Genomic DNA, 20,945 nt, shown 5'->3' with positions numbered 1-20,945 from the left:
TGGTGGCCATGGGGTGCTGGCTGGTGGGAGGGCCGCACATGAGTGAACTGCCTTCTAGGAGGTCTGTCCCAAGTGCCGAGGCTTGTCAGCACAAAGACCAGGAAAGCCTCACTGCTCTTCCTGGCTCCATGGCAGTCTGCAGAGACCCACTTCCTCGTTTTGGCAAAGGAGTCGTGTGGGCCCCCTGCTCCCACGTTGCACGCAGCCCAGGGGAGTGGCTGCCGGAGCCAGACTGCCCAGTCCTGCCACTTGCTAACCACTCAGGCTTGGGCCCTCCCGGTCATGTCCGAAGGTCTGCTGGGTGACCTTGGGCAAGCTCCCTCCACTCTGAACCTCAGTCTCCTCTTCTGTAACACGAGGAAGACTGCACCGTGAAATTTTGCAGCGTTGTCATGAGGACTGGGATGAAAAAGCTTTCCTGATACTCTCGTGACTGTTAGGATTTTTATAAATAGCCCTCCTTGTAAAAATTCTCTAACCCTGATACCCTAAATATTTATGTATTTGGACCCTGTCTTCCACAGAGGGTCTGGGGTGCCTTACGGGAAACACATGAATGATACTGCGAAGATTTAAAAGGAAAAATTGGGGGTCCAAAAGACAAGTTAGGAAAAAATGTCAAAAACAGCTGTTTTCAGAGAAACAGGTCCCAGGTTCCACCCGGCAGGCAAAACAGAAGGAAGGAAAGGCGGGGACCATTCCTGTGGGGTGGTCACTGTCACTATGTGAAGCACACCACACTGGGGGCCCCAGAAGGATTCGTGCTGGACGCTTTATGTGGGCAGAGCCTACCTGAGCGGCAGGTGGATGGGTTCCTGCGGGAGCCCTGAGCCTCACTGTGCAGCTGGGCCGGGCCAGTATCTGGCCGGCAGACATCCCACGAGACACGTCCCTGGGGTGGATCATGGCACATGGGGGACCCCGTGCTGAGAGCGGGTACCTGCCACTCTCCAGCCCGAAGCCAGCCCATCCATCTGCCTCGGAGGGAGCAATTCGGGGGGCCACTCTGGGGCGGGGATGCTGGGCAGACAGAAGCCGTAGGGCAGGAGGGGACAGGGACGCCCGGGGCTTGCAGAGGAAGAGTTCGGGGTTCCCAGGCCAGGAAGGATCCAGTAACGGCTGTGTCTGTGCCTTTCCAGAAATCCAGAGCAAACGCCAAGAGCGGAAGAGAAGAAGCACAGCTAATCCTGCGTACAGTGGCCTCCTGGAGACGGAGGTGGGGCCCCGCCCTCGCGCACCTGCCCTGCGGCTGCTTCCCTCCCCTGCCCCTCTGGGCATTAGAGTTCAGGGCACGACAATAAATGATGTCCTTCTTCCCCTCCTGAGTTCAGAGTCAGTTGATAAACAGACGCAGGAGATCAGAATGTCATTGGCCGCCCCTGCCCTCTGCTTATACCCCCAGCCCCTGCTCAGAGAACACTCCCGAAGGGTCCATCTTTTTTTTTTTTTTTTTTTAAAGATTTTATTTATTTATTTGAGACAGAGAGAATGAGAGAGAGCGAGTACATGAGAGGGAGGAGGGTCAGAGGGAGAAGCAGACTCCCTGCCGAGCAGGGAGCCCGATGCGGGACTCGATCCAGGGACTCCAGGATCATGACCTGAGCCGAAGGCAGTCGCTTAACCAACTGAGCCACCCAGGCGCCCCCGAAGGGTCCATCTTTATACCCCTCCCTTCCTCCTTGATTTCCTGAGCTCGCTCAGGGGTGGAGGCCGTGCTTCCCTCAGGGCAGCGCCTTTGCTGACTCACCGGCCGCTCCTCTGCCCTGCGCGTCCGTCCCCGTTGCGACCTCCGGAGCCCTGGGTGGGGTGCCTGTCCCGGGTGCGTCCCGGGCAGGAGCAGTGTCACCGAGGAGGGCTCCACGTGAGCTGCTTTTGTTTTGTTTTCGGTCCCCTGCAGAGGAAACGGCTGGCGTCCAACTATCTCAACACCCCCCTGTTCCTCACAGCGAGAGGTAGGTGCCCGCGGGCCGTGGCTGCCCTGGGGCCTGAGGCCGAGTCGGCGTGGGTGGCCCTCCGCTCTTGGCCTGCGTGGGGCTGGCCCGGCCCGTCCACAGCGGGACAGAGCTGCTTTCTGGTGGATGGTGCACTCCGGCTCCCGGGCCCTCCACACCACGGCCTCCTTCGCCCCGATATCCTCTCTGGGGAGGAGGTGGGCCGGCGGAGCCTGCTGCCCTCTGACCGGTGTCAGAACCGGGGCTCCGAGCCGGGACGATGACGCGAGGCCTGGATGTGACGGCCCGTGGTAAATGCTCGCGTGTTCCCTCGGACGGTGTCATCTGCGGACTGCTCTGAGCCAGCGACTAAAAGGAAAACCATGTTTTGTGATCATTAAATGTGTGGTTTGGCATCACTTACTGGAAGGAGAGTGGGTTATGGACAAACAAAAAAACAAAAAACCCAAAAACCACAATTGAAAATAAGTCACTCTGAGAGGTCCCTGGAATGCTGGCTCCCCCGCAGGGCAGCCCACTGCCCGCCCCATGGTGGGTCCCGGCCCCGACCAGGGCAGAGACCCTTGCTTCCGCCGTGCCCCGGGTGAGAACACGGTGTCCCGGGGCCCGTGATGCTCCCGTCCTGCCCTGGGGTGGGAACCCCTGCCCCACGGGCCTCGTGGCCTCCGGTCCTGATTGGTGTTCCTCAACGCCCACTAACATGTTCTCCGCCCTTCTTCCCCGTGCTAGCCAATGAGGACCCCTGCTGGAAGGTAGGTGTCCCCTCGCCGGCACACCTGGGCGGGGCGGGCGCAGGCGTGGGCGCTCCAGGCAGGGGCGAGCGAGGGAGCGGAGGGCCTTCGGGCTCCGTGCTCGATACCGAGAGCTTTGCAACCCCAGCCAGGCCGTTGTCCAGCCTGCCTGGCAGAGTCGGGCGTCCCCACAGGGTCAGCCCACAGGCTGCTCAAACACGAGCTCTCTCCACCCACGGCTGAGGACGCAGGGACCCTGGGAGCCAAGAAGGCCCAGGTGCAGGCAGCTGACGCTGGCTGCCGGCCGGGCTCTACGGGGCTCTGCTCGGCCCTGCTGTGTGACCCCAGGGGGAGCTGCCTCTCTCAGGTCCCCGTTGCCCGCCTTGCGAGGGTCTAGACCCGGTAATCCCCAGGGTCTCACCCCTCAGGACTCCCCTTTCTGTGATCTTGTGAGACCCCAATTCCCCGAGCACACAGTGCGTCCCTGCTTCCCAGGACACAAGCTGGTCGTGACCTTGTGGTTTTTTTTAAGATTTTATTTATTTGAGAGAGAGAGAGAGCACAAGCAGGGGGAGTGGCAGAGGGAGAGGGAGAAGCAGACTCAGCACTGAACAGGGAGCCCGACACGGGGCTCGATCCCAGGACCCTGAGATCATGACCTGAGCCGAAGGCAGGTGTTCAGCCGACTGAGCCACCCAGGCGCCCTGTGACCTCCTTTTTTAACTAAGTTTTGGATCTAATGCTAGGAGAATTTGTCGCCCCTACATGCCTGTAACGGTCGGGCCACTAAGCAGCAGGTGACAGGTCTGCCCTCGGGTGATACCGGGCTTTTTGCCGCCAGAACCGTGTAGTGTCACAGACGGGTGCTGGTGGCTTGTCTAAGCAGCGCGGACACAGGACGTGCCTGGAGCCTGAGCTCCGCTCCCGCAGGCCCCAGTCCTGGGGGGCCGTGGCTTCGAGGCGGGAGACCCCGCTGCTGGTCCCGCGTCCAGCTGCAGCTCACTGAGCCATCCCGGGCGCGGGGCTCGCCTTCCCTGAGCTCCTGCACTGAGATGAGAGGTGACAGCGCGTCTCTGAGGCCTCATCTCTGTCTGCTGCCCCCTCCGTCGGGCAGCCTGGGGCCCAGGGTCCTCGTGGCGTGGGCCGTTCCAGATGAGAGCCCTCTGGTCCTTCACAGCCACGAAGTCAGAAGGCTGCTGCCACGTGGGTGGAGAACAGACGTCCCGCGCGTGGAGAAGATTTTCTAGCGGGTGGTGGAAAACCGTTCCGACTTTGCAGGTCACGGGAGGCGTGGGGTTGTGAAAGGCTCCTCTCTCTGCCAGGGCTGTCCACAGAGCAGCAGGCTGGCTGGGCAGGTAGTGAGCTCCCTGTTCCCACAGCTGTGTAAGCAGAGGCTGAACCACCAAATGGGGGTGACTCTGGAAGAGACATTTGAAGTTCCTTTATCCCAGGGAAAGAGGAAGCCGCCCCTTACCAGGCTCCTACATGGGTTGTGTTTTGTGCGCCGAGTCCTGTTGAGCCCTCCCAGCATCCTGTGGGGCAGGTGTCACTAGCCCACGTTACAGATGTGGAAACAGAAGAGCACAGGAACCCACCCGGGATGTTGGGAGAGGCCAGATTAGACCGAGGTGTTGTCAGGAGCACTGGGGAGAACCGTGGCCGCGCACCTCCCGAGGCCACGCGCGAAGAACGCACGGGGGAGGCTTTGTGAGCACTTGCCTGCCCTCTCCCCAGGATATTGGTCTGTGGGACATTGGGGGCCCAGGGGGACGGTTTCCTAAGCCACAGCAGGACTGCCTGCCCCGCTACCCACACCTGGTGTCCAGGTCTCAGCCGGGATGAATCAGGGTGCCGGGGCCACACCCCGCCTGACTCTGACTCGGTGGCCGTGTCCCTAGTAAACGTGGCCCAGGTGGTGCCCTAGAGTCCACGTGACAGGCAGCTGCTCGTCCTCCCGGTTCCAAGGCTTGTCCCTCTCTCTCTCGGAGCTGCTGAGAAACAGTGGGTCACAAGCAGTTCAGGACGGCAGCTGCCCGGGGGCCCCCAGCTCCGTCCCAGCCCCGCTGACCCGCCTCCCGCCCTCCCTTCTCTTCCAGAGTGAGGTCACCCACGCCGAGCACTGCGCTGCCTGCAAGCGAGGGGCCAACCTGCAGCCTTGCGGCACCTGCCCGGGGGCCTACCACCTCAGCTGCCTGGACCCGCCCCTCAAGACGGCGCCCAAGGGCATGTGGCGGTGCCCCAAGTGCCAGCAGAAGGTATGGGAGGCTGTGCTGCCGACTCTCTCCCTGCACCGAAGGACCCTCCCCCGGCACAGCACCTGAGGCTGGATAATCTGCTGGGCTGGGCCCGTGCACTGTAGGGTCTCAGCAGCGCCCCAGCCTCTGCCCACTAGATGCCAGGAGCACCCCCATAGTGGCCTGAGATCTCAGACACTGCCCGTGGAGGCCCACTGGTGACGACTGAGCAGAGGTGTCCCCGTGCAGCTACCTGACCCAGTGACTCCCCCTCTGAACTCCAGATTCCCCCTGGGGAGACCAGGACTAGCAATGCAAACCACAAACACAGTGCTAGCTAACGCGTTCCTTCTCCTTGCCGCCACACAAATGAAAACCTAGCAGGTTCGAAAAAACAGTAACACTCCCTTCTGGTGATGATGCGGGGAGGCAGACACTCTCCGCATTGCAGAGTCTTATCAAGAGCCTTAAAAATGTATATATCTTTTTAATGCAGAATCTAGCTTTGGGGAATGTGGTCTCAGGAAAGAATCCAAATACCGATACAGTTCTGTGCACGAAGAAGCCCCTCGCCCCGTATTTATAAAGGAAGAGATAGAGCTACCTTGCAGCATAGGAGGCAGTGAGATAAATTCCGGCATGTGCACGCAAGGTGATGTTATGTGGTCATTGAAAATGATCTTTACAAAGAGTTTGTGATTCTTTAGGGCTTGTTCTCTATGTGGAATTAAGTTTTTAAAAAAGAAAACACCAGGCTTTATAGTGGCTGTATGGTTTAATCATCAGCCCCTGAGAAAAGCTGCAGGTAGAATAAAAACCGTGGAGGACATACTTCCAAATGTTAGAATCACGTGGGAAGTAACAGTGCTTTTTTGTGAAGGATGTTTTTCTATATAATGCATATGTGTTACTTGTAAAATCATAGGGGAATCATCTTTATTTCAGAAAACACTGATTCTCGTGGGTTCGTGTCATCCTGGGGACCTAGGGAGAGGGTGGGTACAGGGGGCCCTATGTCACGGTCTCCTGTGGGGGCCACCAGCTGTGACTGCCTGAGGCTCACAGCTCTTCGAGGGAAGACAGAGAGGGCACAGGATTGTCTTCCTGAGTTCAGCATGATGGTGGGGCTCCCTGGGCCCTCGGTGGAGCTGCTCTCGGGTCCCCAGGACAAGTAAAGAAGGCAGGTGGTCATTCATGGATGCATTCAGTCAAGAATTGGGGCCTCCTCCACACCAGCACCGAGTGGGGCCCTGGCAAGAAGCAGTTCCTGCTCTCAAGGAGCTCTGTGAGCCAGACCGTGAGCCAGGGGCAGCCCCCATGCCATCACAGTTGAGGGACCTACCGCACAGAAAGCTTGTGTCTGCCGCCCCCCGCCCTGTCCAGGGTTGCACGGCCAGGCCGTGGCATGTTCTGGCCTGTCCGCTTGCTCATCGACCCGTCTGCCCTCTAGGCCTTAAAGAAAGACGATGGCGTGCCCTGGACCGGGATGCTGGCCATTGTGCACTCCTACGTCACCCACAAGACGGGTAAGACAGCCTCGGGGAGTGGAGAAGGGCACCTCCTCCCTTCTTTCCATCCCCACCCCCATCCTCGGGACTCACTCTGGGCCCATCTGAAGCTGTTCCCAGCCAGAGCTCTGCAAAGAGGGACACTGGGACTGGTCCTGTGCGCAGGGCAGTTACTGTGGGGGGATGGCATTTCCAGCCCCTGTGTATGCGGCCAGGGCCAATGGCTTCTGCAGGAGGATGTGGCCCGAATGGCCTAGAGGCGTAGACCTCGGGTTCTTTCTGCTTTTCCCGCTCGCGCACGGCCCAGGCTTTTTGCTCACCTTGCTTGCTTACCTGGCCTTCTCTTTGCTAGTCAAGGAAGAAGAGAAGCAGAAGCTGCTACAGAGAGGCAGTGAGCTACAGAGTGAGCATCAGCAGCTGGAGGAGCGGGACCGGCGCCTGGCCTCGGCAGTGAAGGTGCACTGGCAGTGGGGGGCCGGAGAATGGGGGACCTTAGAGCCCCAAGATGTAAGTCTAAAGCTTCACTGTCCTGTTACTGAGGCTACAGGAGAAGACAGACTCACCAACATCACTCAGTGAGCCAGGAGGTAGAGATTGCAGCTCTGTGATCTATTCAACAAATAGTTATCAAGCAGTTGAGCCTCTAGCTCTGCCCCACCTAGCTCTTCATCTTTGGCAAAGCCCTGTCTCTGAACCTCAGTTTCTTCTTGTGTAAAGTGAACATAATGATTTCTCTTCTGTAGTGTGGTGGTAAACAAGACAGTGGTGATGATGGTGATGGTGGTGGTGGTAGTGATGGTGGTGATGATGGCGATGATGGTGGTGATGGTGATGATGGTGCTGATGGTGATGATGGCAATGATGGTGGTGATGGTGATGGTGGTGATGGTCATGATGATAGTGGTGATGGTGGTGATGATGGTGATGGTGGTGATGGTCATGATGGTTGCGATGATAATGGTGGTGATGGTGATGATGATGGTGGTGGTGATGATGATGGTGATGATGGTGGTGATGGTGATGATGGTGGTGATGGTGGTGATGGTCATGATGGTAGTGATGACAATGGTGATGGTGGTGATGGTCATGATGGTGGTGATGACAATGGTGGTGGTGGTGATGGTGATGATGGTGGTAGCAATGTTGATGGTGGTGATGGTCATGATGATAGTGGTGATGATGGTGGTGGTGATGATGATGGTAAGGGCAATGCCAGGCCCTAGTGAAACTCTTTACACATAGTATCTCATTCAATCCTCAGAATAACCCAAGAGGAGGCTCTGTGATTATTCCTGTATCAGAGTTTGGGTGCAGTGTCAGGGAGTATAAGTGATTAGTTCCCTGAGCAGCAAGTAGCTTACACTCCAGCTTGGGCCCCATCCCGACTGCTGCCTGCCCTGCCATGATACGTATAAAGCCAACCGGAAGACAGGAGCACGGCAGGCAGCAGACAGAGTGGAGAGCTGGCTGGCCATCTGCAGATCTTTAGCAGCTGCAGTGGTTGAGCCAGAACTGGCTCCCAGCTTCCTCAGCAGGAGGAGAAATGACCTGATCATCGAGGTAGCGTCATGGCCGGGAGGAAGAATGTTCCACACTCCCACCCAGGCACGCCATTTCTAGCCCTGAACTCTAAAACAAACTTCTCCTGTGTGTCTGGCTGCAATTCCATTTTTCGCGGCTGCCTGGTTTTTGGAAGGCCCTTGCGCTGGTTGCTTTCAGGCCTCTGCCCGAAAGAGGGGAGGAGCTGTGGGAGGGCTGAGAGGGTGGCAGCCCCAGGATGCCCGCGCGGTGGGATTCTGAGACCTCGCCCCTCTCTCCCCCCGACAGAAATGCCTAGAGCTTAAGACGAGCCTGCTGGCCCGGCAGAGGGGCACCCAGTCATCCTTGGACCGCCTGCGGGCCCTCCTGAGACTGATACAGGGCGAGCAGATGCTGCAGGTCACCATGACGACCACCAGCCCCGCCCCACTGCTGGCCGGGCCCTGGACCAAGCCCCCAGCGGCAGCCATGCGCTCCGCCCTCCAGCACCCCCAGGGGCACAACTGACCCTGCGGGAGCCGCTTCACACCCACGGAAGGTTCCTGGGACCCTGCTCAGCAGACCTGAGGGTTCTGTCCGCCTTAATTCATAAACACTATGAATTTCAGATGAAAATAAAACCTGACCAAGAGAGACAGAGGAAAGAAGGGAGAAGGAACTGGGCGGAAGTCCTAGAGCCAGGATGGGTGGGGATGGAGTCCTCTCCCTCCACATTTAGATGGGACACCAAGGAAGGCAGGGGGGCGCCTGACGGCCGGGCGCACAGTCAGCCCCTGGCTGTTGGGGGGCTGCCCAGCCTCCGGCTTCCAGGCACAGCTGTCTCCTCGGCCTCGTGCTGCCCCCGGGAGAGAGAAGGGCAGAGGTTGGGAGGGGAGCCAAGAACCCGAAGACCTAGCTGAGTAGTAGCGGTAGTTGGGACGAGCAGTGGGTAGCGAATCTAGGTAGGACTCCGCGCCCCTCCCGCTCAGGGGCCCCGGGGCTCGAGGCCGGGACGCTCCAGCGCCTTCCCAGAACACGGGCCCCTGTCTGTCAGTATTATTAGCATTAAGAGTCACAGCCGTTGAACTTGAAAGAAACTATGAGGCGGGTCCCTCCGGGGAGGGACTCTGCAGTCTCCACCTGCCAGGGCCTCCCCGTGCCCCCGAGTCTTTGGAGCGCCCGCTCTGTACGCCTCCTGCCCTTTGCCGACCTTCTGGACTCATTTTGCCATCGATGTATTTTTCTCATGGAGTTTTTGGGCAAGATGGAGCTGCAAGCATGCAGGGGGGGCCTTTGGCGGGTTTTCTCTTCGGGGTTGAATCATTCAACTTACGACTGAAGCCTTTTCTTTTCTCCTTTCGAAGAGCCGATAAAGTATTCCATTCCTCTTTTCTTGCCAGTACAGACACTTATGCCAAAAAATAACTTTACATTTTTGTATGGCGTTTTTATTGTAAGATATTTAATGTGAAGGGGGGATGCTTGCCGACTTCTTTTCCTGCTTACAGTGGTCTCTGCTGCAAGGTACGAATGCGAAAACCCCTCCTGCGGGACTGCCAAACTGGAGAGATCCAGAGGGTTCTTTCAGAAGGGGGGGCGAGGGCGGGGAGGGAGAGGGGGCAGTGGCCTCGGGAGGGTTTGGCCTTCGGAGACGCAAGAGTCCCTCTTCTTGCTGTCTCCTTGCGTTCGTGAGAGCTGAGGGCGCGCACGCGTCATACAAGGGCTCCCGCGCCCTGGGGTGGGATGTCCACCCACCAGCTTCTCCAGTCCTGAGGGACGTAGCACAACAGGATAAGCATCCGGAAGCCACCGGGCTCCCACCCCAGCATATCACACGGTGCCGAACTGCATTGAACACAGGTGCGCGTGTGCGCACGCGGCCCCAGACACACACGCACGCAGACAGGTGCAGAGCAGGGAAGCTGGCCAGGACCCCACAGACTGCCATGGTCCCTCCTGTCATCTTCTCGACTCCGGGAGAAACTGTGCTGTACGATACAGATCTATTTTAATACACTTAACACTGGGTTGAACAAGATTTTTATATTCTTTTATTGATGAACAAAGTGAACTGTGAGACACACTCTTCTATATTGGTTACTCTAGATGCCAATTACGCATTACCGCGTGGCTTGCGATGTAAATGTCTTCAGGTTCCTTTTTGTTGGTTTGTTTTTCTTCTTGGATGGATTGAATTGAATTAAATTAAAAAAAAAAAAAATGTAATGGGAGGATATGGAAGGTTGGACCCGGGAGGGGTAGCTGCCGACGTGTCTTGAAGACTTAGTGTTTTGGACCAAGGAGGACCGTCCAGTGGATAGTGAGGATAGAGAAAAAGTGTTTGTCTTAAATATGCCAATGTAGTTTTCCTTCTGTACGATGTATTAAACTCGATTGATGATTTCAAAGCCGTGTGGTTTGCTTTGCCTTCAGCAGAGAGGCCTCTGGGAGCGCTAGGGGCAGGGAGGGGGAAATTGGAGAGGTGGAAAATCAGGGTCCTGCCCCTGATGGGAGGGAGGGAGGGAGGAGAGAGCTCATGGGCGCCCTCCACGTGCTGATCCCCCCACCCCCACCCTGAGGTGGCAGGTGCAACTTTTGGGACCCAGTGGATGATCAGGAGCAACAGAAACCCACCCGGCCAGGCGCTGTGCGGTGTGGACACTGCTCCCTCACTCACTCCTGCTTCTTTCAGCCCATCAACAGCACCTGCTTTTTCTGTTGCACATGAGCTCCCACAACCTACCCACCTGGGTCTTCGTCCTTGGCCTTTCAAGAGAGCAGTCAAACTGGGGAGCCAGACCCCCTGCGTCCTGGCTCCAGACACTTCAGAGGCCTCCAGTCGGCCCAGTCAGGTGGGGAGCCCACCTCTGGACCACCAGATGTGGCCAACGGTGGGGTCAAATACGAAGGGACGGCCCACTGGAGCCCGGGGACTGAGGGATGCACCCAGAGACAGGGGAGGGTTGGGCGGGGCTGCATGGCCCAGCCGGCGGGGTCTCTGACAGTCCTGTCCTGTTTCCAAGTGGGCCCAGAATCACATAGTTTGGGTGGGGCCTAGAGTTCAAGGCGCCTCTGCCTGACCCCCGGCTGACTCCTCCAGCGCCCCTCTGCCTCCTTGAGAGCCGGCCCAGTCTCAGCCCCGGGGACCCATGAGGAGCCCCCCGCCCGCCCTGCCTCAGAGGACTCAATATTCCCTTCAGATTCCCGTCGTTCTCAGTCTCCTAATTTCCTCCCACCCTTTCGGGTCCCTCTCCAACCAGGCTGCCCCTCTGCCCATGATTCCCCTGGAGCTGCCCAATTCAAGGTCAGTAGTGACCTCCCTGTGGCCAGATCTAGTAGGGGACACGCTGACCATGCCCTCCAGCTGAAGGACACTCCCAGGACCCCCACTCACCTGGTTGTTCCAGTTTGTCTCTTCCCTGGGTCTGTGCTCTGACCTCTCCTCTCTTCCTGAATTCCTAGGCTGACCTTGTCCAGCCTCCTGGTTCTCTGTCTCTATGCTGACTGTTCCCTAGCTGTTCTCTCCAGGGCTGGGCCTCTGCCCGTTGGGCATCAGAAAGCGTCTGTCTCCGCCAGGCCAGCCCTCCTGCACCTGTCCCATCTCCGGGAGATTCCATCTTCTTAATACATGGGCCAGCAGCCCAGCGATCTCACCCTCCACACCTGCTCATCGGCAGCGCGCTCAGAATATAAGCAGAGGGTGGCCATGTGTCACCACCCACACCAACATCACCTTGGTCTCAGCCCGCCACCTCAGCTGGATGACTGCAGCTGTGGCCTTAACACGTGCTCCTCCCCCATCCCGCTGCCGCCAGCATGACAATGCCTCTGCTAAACCCCTGCTGTCACTGCCCGTCTTGCCCAGCAACAAGTCCTCCAAGGCTGCAGTCACTGCATTCTCTGGCCCTTTGACTTCCCTTCCTGCCTCTCTTCACTTTCCTCACTCTGTTCCAGCTGCACGGCCTCCCTGCTCTACCTGGAACCCACTCGGCATGCTCCTGCCACAGGGCCTTTGCACGGCTATGTCTGTACCAGGCATGCCCTGCTGTCTCTTGGACTGGCTTCCCCACTTGCTTGGGAATTTGACCACAGTTCCCTCAAGGTGCAGCTGTCCCCAGCCACCCTCCTTAAGACTTAGCATCTCCTCTCCTCCCTTGTTGATTCCTCAGACTTTTTTTTTTTTTTAAAGATTTTATTTCTTTGACAGAGAGAGAGACACAGCAGAGAGAGGGAACACAAGCAGGGGGAGTGCGAGAGGGAGAAGCAGGCTTCCCGCTGAGCAGGGAGCCCGATGCGGGACTCGATCCCAGGACCCTGGGATCATGACCTGAGCCGAAGGCAGACGCTTAACGACTGAGCCACGCAGGCGCCCCTGATTCCTCAGACTAACAACTTTCTGTGACTTATCTTTTTGGTTTTGCCTGCTTCACGAAGGCAGAGAACTTGGTCAGTTTTACTCACCAATTCCCAGCATCTAGAAGAATACCAGGCACACAGGAAGTAGGTGCTCAGTAAAGACTCGTGGAATACAGGAAGGAGGCTTTGAGAGACGGAGCTGCCGGGCCTTGCGGCTGCCTCCATCCCAGCTCAGGGTCCTATCCCACGGCTTCCCTGTTCCCAGTGCAGCTGCCAGGTCCACTTGCCCAGTGAGGGTGGGGGCTGGGGGGTGAGGAAGCTGAGCCTGGGGAGGGGTAGGATCTCCAGGGACCCTGCTGCTGCAGAGGGGGTGAACCCAGACTCTACCATATCCTTGTCCTCTAATCCCCAGGGGGTTCCAGGACGGCCTGCCCGGCTCCCATCAAGAGAGGCAGGGGCCTGGGGGGCTCCAGCGCCCCAACACAGAGCAGGAGTTCCTTGCAAATCTAGATGCGCCCCCGCCCCCTGCGATGAGAACTCCCTCCCTCCTGGGGAAGCCCCTCCATGGATTAGCTCTGCCATTAGAAATGGAGCCCCGGGGCACCTGGGTGGCTCAGTCATTAAGCGTCTGCCTTCGGCTCAGGTCATGATCCCAGGGTCCTGGGATTGAGCCCCGCATCGGGCTCCCTGCTCAGCGGGAAGCTTGCTTCGCCCTCTCCCTCTGCTGCTCCCCCTGCTTGTGTTCCCTCTGTCAAATAAAAAAATAAAATAAAATCGTAAAAAAAAAAAGGGGGCCCCAAAGCGTGTGGACGCCTATAGTCCCTCCTGGCGCCCAGGTGGCCCTGTGCCCACATGCTGGAAAACTTGGGGTTCAACAGCGGTCCCCAGCGCCTTCCGATTCCCCGGCTCCATCTGACCTGGCCCCGGGGAGCAGGGCCCATCATAGCTCTGCGGTGCCCCCCAAGCAAGCTCAGGGGTGGGAGATTCCCGGGGGCTGGTCATCAGCTATGGTGATGAGGATTCACCACTTCCCAGAGGGCTCCCCCCGGGGGCACTTTGTTTCCAGAAGCTGCCATAACAAAGCACCACAGACCACGCGATTTAACAACAGAATGAATTCTCTGCCTGTTCGAGAAGGTCACGCAGCCAGCAGGCGGCTTCCGCCGGGGCTGTGGCCCTGTGCCCGCGCTCCCAGCACCTCTGCTACTCCGCCCGCTGCACCCCGGGCACCTCTCGGGGCACAGGTGGACCGCTGCAGGCCGCCCTGCCCAGCCGCATGCACGCACACTCCTGACCCAGCCACCTCGCCAGTCTGGGGCTGCGGATGGCGACCCAGGTGACGCTATGCACAGGTGCAAGGGGACCGATAAAGCCAACTAAGCACTGCTGAGCACACAGGCCGGCACGGAACCCAGCCCCTGCCCACCCTGTGTGTCCCCCAGTGGGGGAAGGGCGCTTCTTAAACTAAGCTCGGCTTTGCCCCCGACCCCAGCTCTCAGAATCCCCCGAGGCTCCCCAAACAATGCTACAGTTTCTGGGTGGTGTTGCTGGGTGGGTTCTGGTGACAGCATGTCTGCACGGGGCTGGGGCTCATCCCGGGGAGAAGTCTCAGACCAGAGAGTGTGAGACCACCCGCAGAGCCAAACCTCAGGCAGCTGGGTGGAAAGGGGTCTCTCCCCCGGTACAGGACCGCAGGGAGGATCCCACACCAGGCCACGGAGGGGGCTGGCCGTGGCTATTGCCCTGGCCACCTTCCGTATGGTGAGGCCCCAACACCCACCCCCGAGGATCCCCGGTCTGCAGACAGAACAGAGGGCCTCCCACCCACTTACAGGACAGTGCAGCTCCAAACAGGTCCATTTTGAGGTCAAGGGACAGAGATCAGTTTGTTCCAGTGGCAGCAGGTGGTTCCCTGCGGTGCAAGAAAATGGGGCCGTGGAAGGGAAGGCGGGCTGCAGGAGGACGCGGGCGGCTACGCTTCTACTCCCAGCTTCCTCTCTCACCCAGGGTTAAGTCAGCAGGAGTGGTCCTCACCGTCTCCCCAGGTGGGGCCCTGGCGGGGCACTGCCCAGAACTGGAAGGGAAGCCTGGCCAGGAAGGGCACCATTGGTACGCATCTCCTCCCAAATCCGTGTCCGGTGACGTCGTTGTCGGTAGCTTGAAACTGTCCGCGGCGGGAGTACTGACACCGCGGAAATGGGCAAACGCTACAAATCAGGGCCTGACATTCCTAGAGAGCCAGTAGTTAAACCCACCAGCACACTGCTGTGTGTGCGTGTGTGTTCGCGTGCAAAGGCGTGTGTGCACGTGGGTGCTTATGACAGAGATACAGGGGTGTGGTGCCAAAGTACGCTCGTGCCCAGGACTGGCCAAAGGTGCTGTGTTTGCAAATGCAGCACTAGATTCCTTACCTAATCTCCAGAGACAAGCTGTCTGGATTTAGCAGTTGACCAGGAGCGGATGGCTCTAAATTACACCGATTTCACAAGGAGGCTTACATATGATAATTAACACCTCTTCCTGCATGGAGGCAATTGAATCTGGCCAAATAACACAAAACCACAATTAGACCAGCCTTTTGGGGGGACCAAAAAAATTACCCAAAATTTGGACAGAAGGCATGTCTTTAATGTCATTCTAGAGGAGCATTTCTCCAACTCGAGCGAGCATTGGAATCACCTGGGGAACTGGCCGAAACTCAAGATTGCTGGGCCCACCCCAGTTCCATGGATTCGTGAAAGGAGAGGCCACACAAGGCAGACCGTGCAGTCAGAGAGCTCCCCAGGAACCGCACTGGCACGTCAGGAAAGAAGCATCTGGCTCTCGAAGTCCATGTGAGCCTGGAATACCTCAGGGCCTTCTTTCTTTTTCTTTAAACTTTTAATTGAAGCTCCAATTCCCTCTGTATGATTCTCCACCAGCCTCGGCTCACCTGCAGCCCACAGGGGTGTTCCCTGCGTGCCGAGTGACTGTGGGCCGGCTCTGTCCAGGCAAGCCAGCTCATGTTACCAACCACAGGGCTATGACCACACTTTCTCCAAAGGAGTTCGAATCTCAGCCACAGGGAGGGGGAGTCCTCCCAAGCTGCACCTTCCTTGGCTACTCTCATGCAGCCCTGCCCTCTTATACTTAGTGATGTTTATACTAACTTTTCAAATTATTGTGTGGTTTCTGTTTCCCTGATCGAACCCTGATACGCCTTATATTCTGAAACCTTGCTAAATCCATTAGTTATAGCAGCTGTTTTGTAGATTCTATTTGGCTTTCTGCATAAACAATTATGTCCCCTGCAGAGACGGTCTTATTCCAGTTTCCAATCTTCGTGCCTGTTATTTTTTCTTGCCTTATTTCAATAGCCAGGACCTCCAATAGAATTTGAACGAAAGTAGTGAGACTAAGAATCCCTGTGTTTCTGATTCCAGAGAGGAAGTGTCAATAGTTTGACCATGAAGTATATTATTTAGTAGATAAAAGTAGTTCTTAGTTTGCGTATAATAAAAAAAAAATCCCGAAAGATAGGAGTGTGTGGGTGGCGCAGTCAGTTAAGCGTCCAGCTCTTGGTTTCAGTGCAGATAATGATCTCAGAGTCATAGGATCAAGCCTTTTGTAGGGCTCTACACTTAGTGTGGATTCTGCAGTTTCTCTCTCCCTCTGCTCCCTACCCCCACTAAAATAAATAAATCTTTTTAAAAATCCTGAAAGATTAAATTCTGTCAAATGCTTATAACTACATTTCTTTAAAACCATGTGAGCTTTCTCCTTTATTCGGTAAATACAGTGAGTTATAGTAATCTTCAAATGTTAAGCCAACTTTGAATTCCTTAAATAGACTCTATTGGGTCATTGTGTAGTATCCTTTCATATTGCTTTACTGGATTCACTAATATTTGCTAAGTATTTTTGTATTTGTTTATGAGGGATATGGATCTATAGATATTTTTCTTTGCAATGTCTTTGTCAGATTATGGTATTAAACAAGTTGGAAAGTATTCTCTATTTTTTGAAAGAGCATCTTTATATTTGTTAGAATTCACCAGTTAAGACATCAGGGCCAGGAGTTTTATTTGTGGGGAGGTATTTTTTGTTTCCATGTAAATATTATACAAGGCTACTAGAATCTTATACTCCATTTTTTTTTTTTTTTTTTTTTGGTCAGGTTCAGTTAAGTTGAATTATTCAAGGAATCTGTCATCTCTTCTACATTGAATTTTTGGCATAAAACTGTTCATAACATTTTTACTTATTTTACTATCTGTAGACTCCGAAGTGATAATTGCCTTTTCATTCTTAATTTGGAGTTTCTTTTATTTTAATGTGCCTAGCAAGGGGTTCTTGAATTTCTCTTTTCAAAGTTCTTGAATTTCTCTTTTCAAAAAAGTTAACTTTTTTGGCTTTAATTTTCTTTTTAAATTTTGTTTTTTTAATTTCTGTTATTATTTTATTCCTTTTACTGAATGGGTTACTTTGATATACATGTATATCAGATTGGCTCATTACAGTGAGAAGCACCCCCTGGACAATCAACTGTGACCATGGTTGGGGTCAAATACACATACACACACATATACACACACACACATATATATAATATATACACACAGTGTATATATTTATATATAGTTTAAGTTAGAACATTAGTTGTTGATTTTAGACTGTTTTTTATTTTTATTTTTAATATAAGCATTTAGATTTTCCTCCAACTACTATTTTGTTTCCCAAATGTTGATATTTTGCATTAGTCTTCAGTTCAAATTATCTTCTCACTTCCATCATGATTTTTTGACACATGAACTATTTAGAAGTGTGGCTCCCTTTCTTTTAAAAATTTTTTTCATAGGGAGCAAGATGGCGGAGGAGTAGGAGACCTGGATTTCGTCTCCTCTCAGGAATTCAGCTGGATAGGGATCAAACCATTCTGAACACCTACAAACTCAACAGGAGATCAAAGAAAAGAAGAGCAACAACTCTCTGAACAGAAAAGTGACCACTTTCTGGAAGGTAGGACGTGCGGAGAAGTGAATCCGAGGCGATATTCGGGAGGATAGACGGCGGGGGAGGGGCCTCCCACGGCCGCTTCTGGCAAGTGATAGAGCCGCGGGGCACAAAATCGGAACTTTTAGAGTCTGCTCCGCTGAGGGACGTCACTCTGGTGGCGAAGTGGGGGGTGGAAACCTCGCGGGACAGTGTGGTCTCAGGACCCTCGGGGTCACAGAAAGACCGGGGGTGCCTGAGTGCGGCAGAGCTCCCAGGTATCGGAGCGGGGAAGCCGGCTGCAGAGACGGAGCCCAGGCGCGGGCTCTCAGCTCGGGGTTGTCATAGACCGTGATCCGCGGCACAGTCGGGCCACTGCTCCTCCAGCAGGGACCCAACAGGTGGCAGATCCGGGGAGACTCACCTTCTTCCCCGGGGAGGAGAGGTGCGGGAGCGCACCGCGGGGATCTGCTGGGTTTGGAGACTCCACCCGGGGTCGGGTGCCAGATAGAAACGCTCGGTCACAGGCCGGGTGAGCGCGGAGTGTGGCCGGAGACCGGGGAGACGGGAGTGACTGACTGCTTTTCTCTGGGGGCTCGCTGAGGAGCGGGACCCCGAGTTCTCGGCTCCACCGGGGCGGAGACTGGGAGGCCGCCATTTTCACTCTCCGCCTCCAAAGCTGTACGGAGAGCTTGCAGGGAACAAAAGCTCCAGAGAGCAAACCCGAGCAGATTACTTAGCCCGGACCGGCAAGGGCGGGGCAATTTTGCCTCCGGCAAAGACATTTGGGAACCACGGCAACAGGCCCCTCCCCCAGAAGATCAGCGAGAACAGCCAGCCAAGACCAAGTTTACCGATCAATGAGAACGGCAGAACTCCAGCGCTAGGGGAACACTGCACATAGAATTCATGGCTTTTTTACCATGATTCTTTAGTCTTTCAAAGTTAATTATTTTTTTTAACTGTCTTTTTTTCTTTTTTCCTTTTTTCTTTTTTTTTTGAATTTTTCTTTTTCCCTTTTTCAACCAACATCTTATCAATCCCTTTTTTAAAAAAAAAAAACATTTTTATTTTTCATTTTTAAAGTCATATTCTATCCCTTCATAGTAGTTACCCGTATTTTTGGCATATATATATAAGTTGTTCTCTCTTTAAAATCTTGAGATAGTTTCTTCTAACAGATCAAAATATACTCTAAATCTCTAGTGTATGGTTTTTTTCTACTCCCCTGCCTGATCACATTCTCTCCCTTTTTTCTTTCTTTTTTTTTTTTTTTATCCTCTTCTTTCTTTTTTCAAACAACTTATCAAATCCTTTTTAAAAATTTTTTATAATTTCCATCTTTACAGTCATATTCCATCCCTTCATCATATCAACCCTTATTTTTGTACATATATAAGTTTTTCTTTCTTTAAAATTTTGGGAGGGACTTTCTTTTAACAGACCAAAATACACCCAAAATCTAGTGTGTGGCACTGATCTATAATCCAGCCTGATCATATCTGATCACATTCTGTTTTTGTTTTGTTTTGTTTTGTTCTGCTTTTGTTTGTTTTTATCTTTATCTTTTTCTTTTTTCTTTTTTTCTTTCCTTTTCTTTTTTCTCTTTCCCTTTCTTTTCCCACTGCTTCAGGTCTTTTCTGATTTGTTTAGAGTATATTTTCTGGGGACGTTGTTACCCTGCTAGCATTTTGTTCTCTCATTAATCTATTCTCCTCTGCACAAAATGACAAGACGGAAAAAATCACCTCAACAAAAAGAACAAGAGGTAGTACCGACTGCCAGGGACCTACTCAATACGGACATTAGTACGATGTCAGATCTAGAGTTCAGAATCATCACTTTAAAGATACTAGCTGGGCTTGAAAAAAACATGGAAGTTATTAGAGAAACCCTTTCTGGAGAAGTAAAAGAACTAAAATCGAACCAAGTAGAAATCAAAAAGGCTATTAATGAGGTGCAATCAAATATGGGGGCACTAACTGCTAGGATAAATGAGGCAGAAGAAAGAATCAGTGAGATAGAAGACCAAATGATGGAAAATAAAGAAGCTGAGAAAAAGAGAGATAAACAACTACTGGATCACGAGGGCAGAATTCGAGAGATAAACGATACCATAAGACAAAACAACATTAGAATAATTGGGATCCCAGAAGAAGAAGAAAGAGAGAGAGGTGCAGAAGGTATAATGGAGCAAATTATAGCAGAGAACTTCCCTAATTTGGGGAAGGAAACAGGCATCAAAATCCAGGAAGCACAGAGAACCCCTCTCAAAATCAATAAAAATAGGTCAACACCCCGACATCTAATAGTAAAACTTACAAGTCTCAGAGACAAAGAGAAAATCCTGAAAGCAGCTCGGGAGAAGAGATATGTAACCTACAATGGTAGAAACATTAGATTGGCAACAGACTTATCCACAGAGACCTGGCAGGCCAGAAAGGACTGGCAGGACATATTCAGAGCACTAAATGAGAAAAATATGCAGCCAAGAATACTATATCCAGCTAGGCTGTCATTGAAAATTGAAGGAGAGATAAAAAGCTTCCAGGACAAACAAAAACTAAAGGAATTTGCAAACACGAAACCAGCCCTACAACAAATATTGAAAGGGGTCCTCTAAGCAAAGAGAGAGCCTAAAAGCAACATAGACCAGAAAGGAACACAAACAATATACAGTAACAGTCACTTTACAGGCAATACAATGGTACTGAACTCCTATCTTTCAATAGTTACCCTGAATGTAAATGGGCTAAATGCCCCAATCAAAAGACACAGGCTATCAGATTGGATTAAAAAACAAGACCCATCGATATGCTGTCTGCAAGAGACTCATTTTAGACCCAAAGACACCCCCAGATTGAAAGTGAGGGGGTGGAAAACCATTTACCATGCTAATGGACACCAAAAGAAAGCTGGGGTGGCAATTCTTATATCAGACAAATTAGATTTTAAACCAAAGACTGTAATAAGAGATGAGGAAGGACACTATATCATACTTAAAGGGTCTATCCAACAAGAAGATCTAACAATTGTAAATATCTATGCCCCTAACATGGGAGCAGCCAATTATATAAGGCAATTAATAACAAAAGCAAAGAAACACATCGACAACAATACAATAATAGTGGGGGACTTTAACACCCCCCTCACTGAAATGGACAGATCGTCTAAGCAAAAGATCAACAAGGAAATAAAGACTTTAAATGACACACTGGACCAAATGGACTTCACAGACATATTCAGAACATTCCATCCCAAAGCAACGGAATACACATTCTTCTCTAGTGCCCATGGAACATTCTCCAGAATAGATCACATCCTAGGTCATAAATCAGGTCTCAACCGGTACCAGAAGATTGGGATCATCCCCTGCCTATTTTCAGACCACAATGCTTTGAAACTAGAACTCAATCACAAGAGGAAAGTCAGAAAGAACTCAAATACATGGAGGCTAAAGAGCATCCTACTGAAGAATGAATGGGTCAACCAGGAAATTAAAGAAGAATTAAAAAAATTCATGGAAACCAATGAAAATGAAAACACAACTATTCAAAATCTTTGGGATACAGCAAAGGCAGTCCTAAGAGGAAAGTATATAGCAATACAAGCCTTTCTCAAGAAACAAGAAAGGTCTCAAGTACACAACCTAACCCTACACCTAAAGGAGCTGGA

At 53.1% G+C, this 20,945-nt stretch overlaps 1 protein-coding gene across 2 annotated transcripts in view; it reads left to right on the top strand.

Moving 5' to 3' along the window:
* The window catches only part of PHF21B (PHD finger protein 21B), an 89,348-nt gene extending 79,000 nt beyond the window's left edge, over window positions 1-10,348 (top strand). For both annotated transcript variants that reach the window (XM_032416400.1, XM_032416401.1), the window contains exons 7-13: window positions 1,140-1,216; window positions 1,898-1,952; window positions 2,682-2,704; window positions 4,780-4,938; window positions 6,368-6,443; window positions 6,778-6,881; window positions 8,253-10,348. In XM_032416400.1, coding sequence (XP_032272291.1) covers window positions 1,140-1,216; window positions 1,898-1,952; window positions 2,682-2,704; window positions 4,780-4,938; window positions 6,368-6,443; window positions 6,778-6,881; window positions 8,253-8,471 — 713 coding nt within the window. In that variant the 3' untranslated portion in view covers window positions 8,472-10,348. The remainder of the gene's footprint in view (window positions 1-1,139; window positions 1,217-1,897; window positions 1,953-2,681; window positions 2,705-4,779; window positions 4,939-6,367; window positions 6,444-6,777; window positions 6,882-8,252) is intronic.
* Window positions 10,349-20,945: the final 10,597 nt, after the last annotated feature.

The sequence above is a fragment of the Phoca vitulina genome, unplaced genomic scaffold, assembly GCF_004348235.1.
Source record: "Phoca vitulina isolate PV1807 unplaced genomic scaffold, GSC_HSeal_1.0 scaffold19, whole genome shotgun sequence".
In the NCBI taxonomy this organism is placed as follows: domain Eukaryota; kingdom Metazoa; phylum Chordata; class Mammalia; order Carnivora; family Phocidae; genus Phoca; species Phoca vitulina.
The sequence above is the reverse complement of the archived record's forward strand: the minus strand, read 5'-3'. Positions and strand labels throughout refer to the sequence as shown.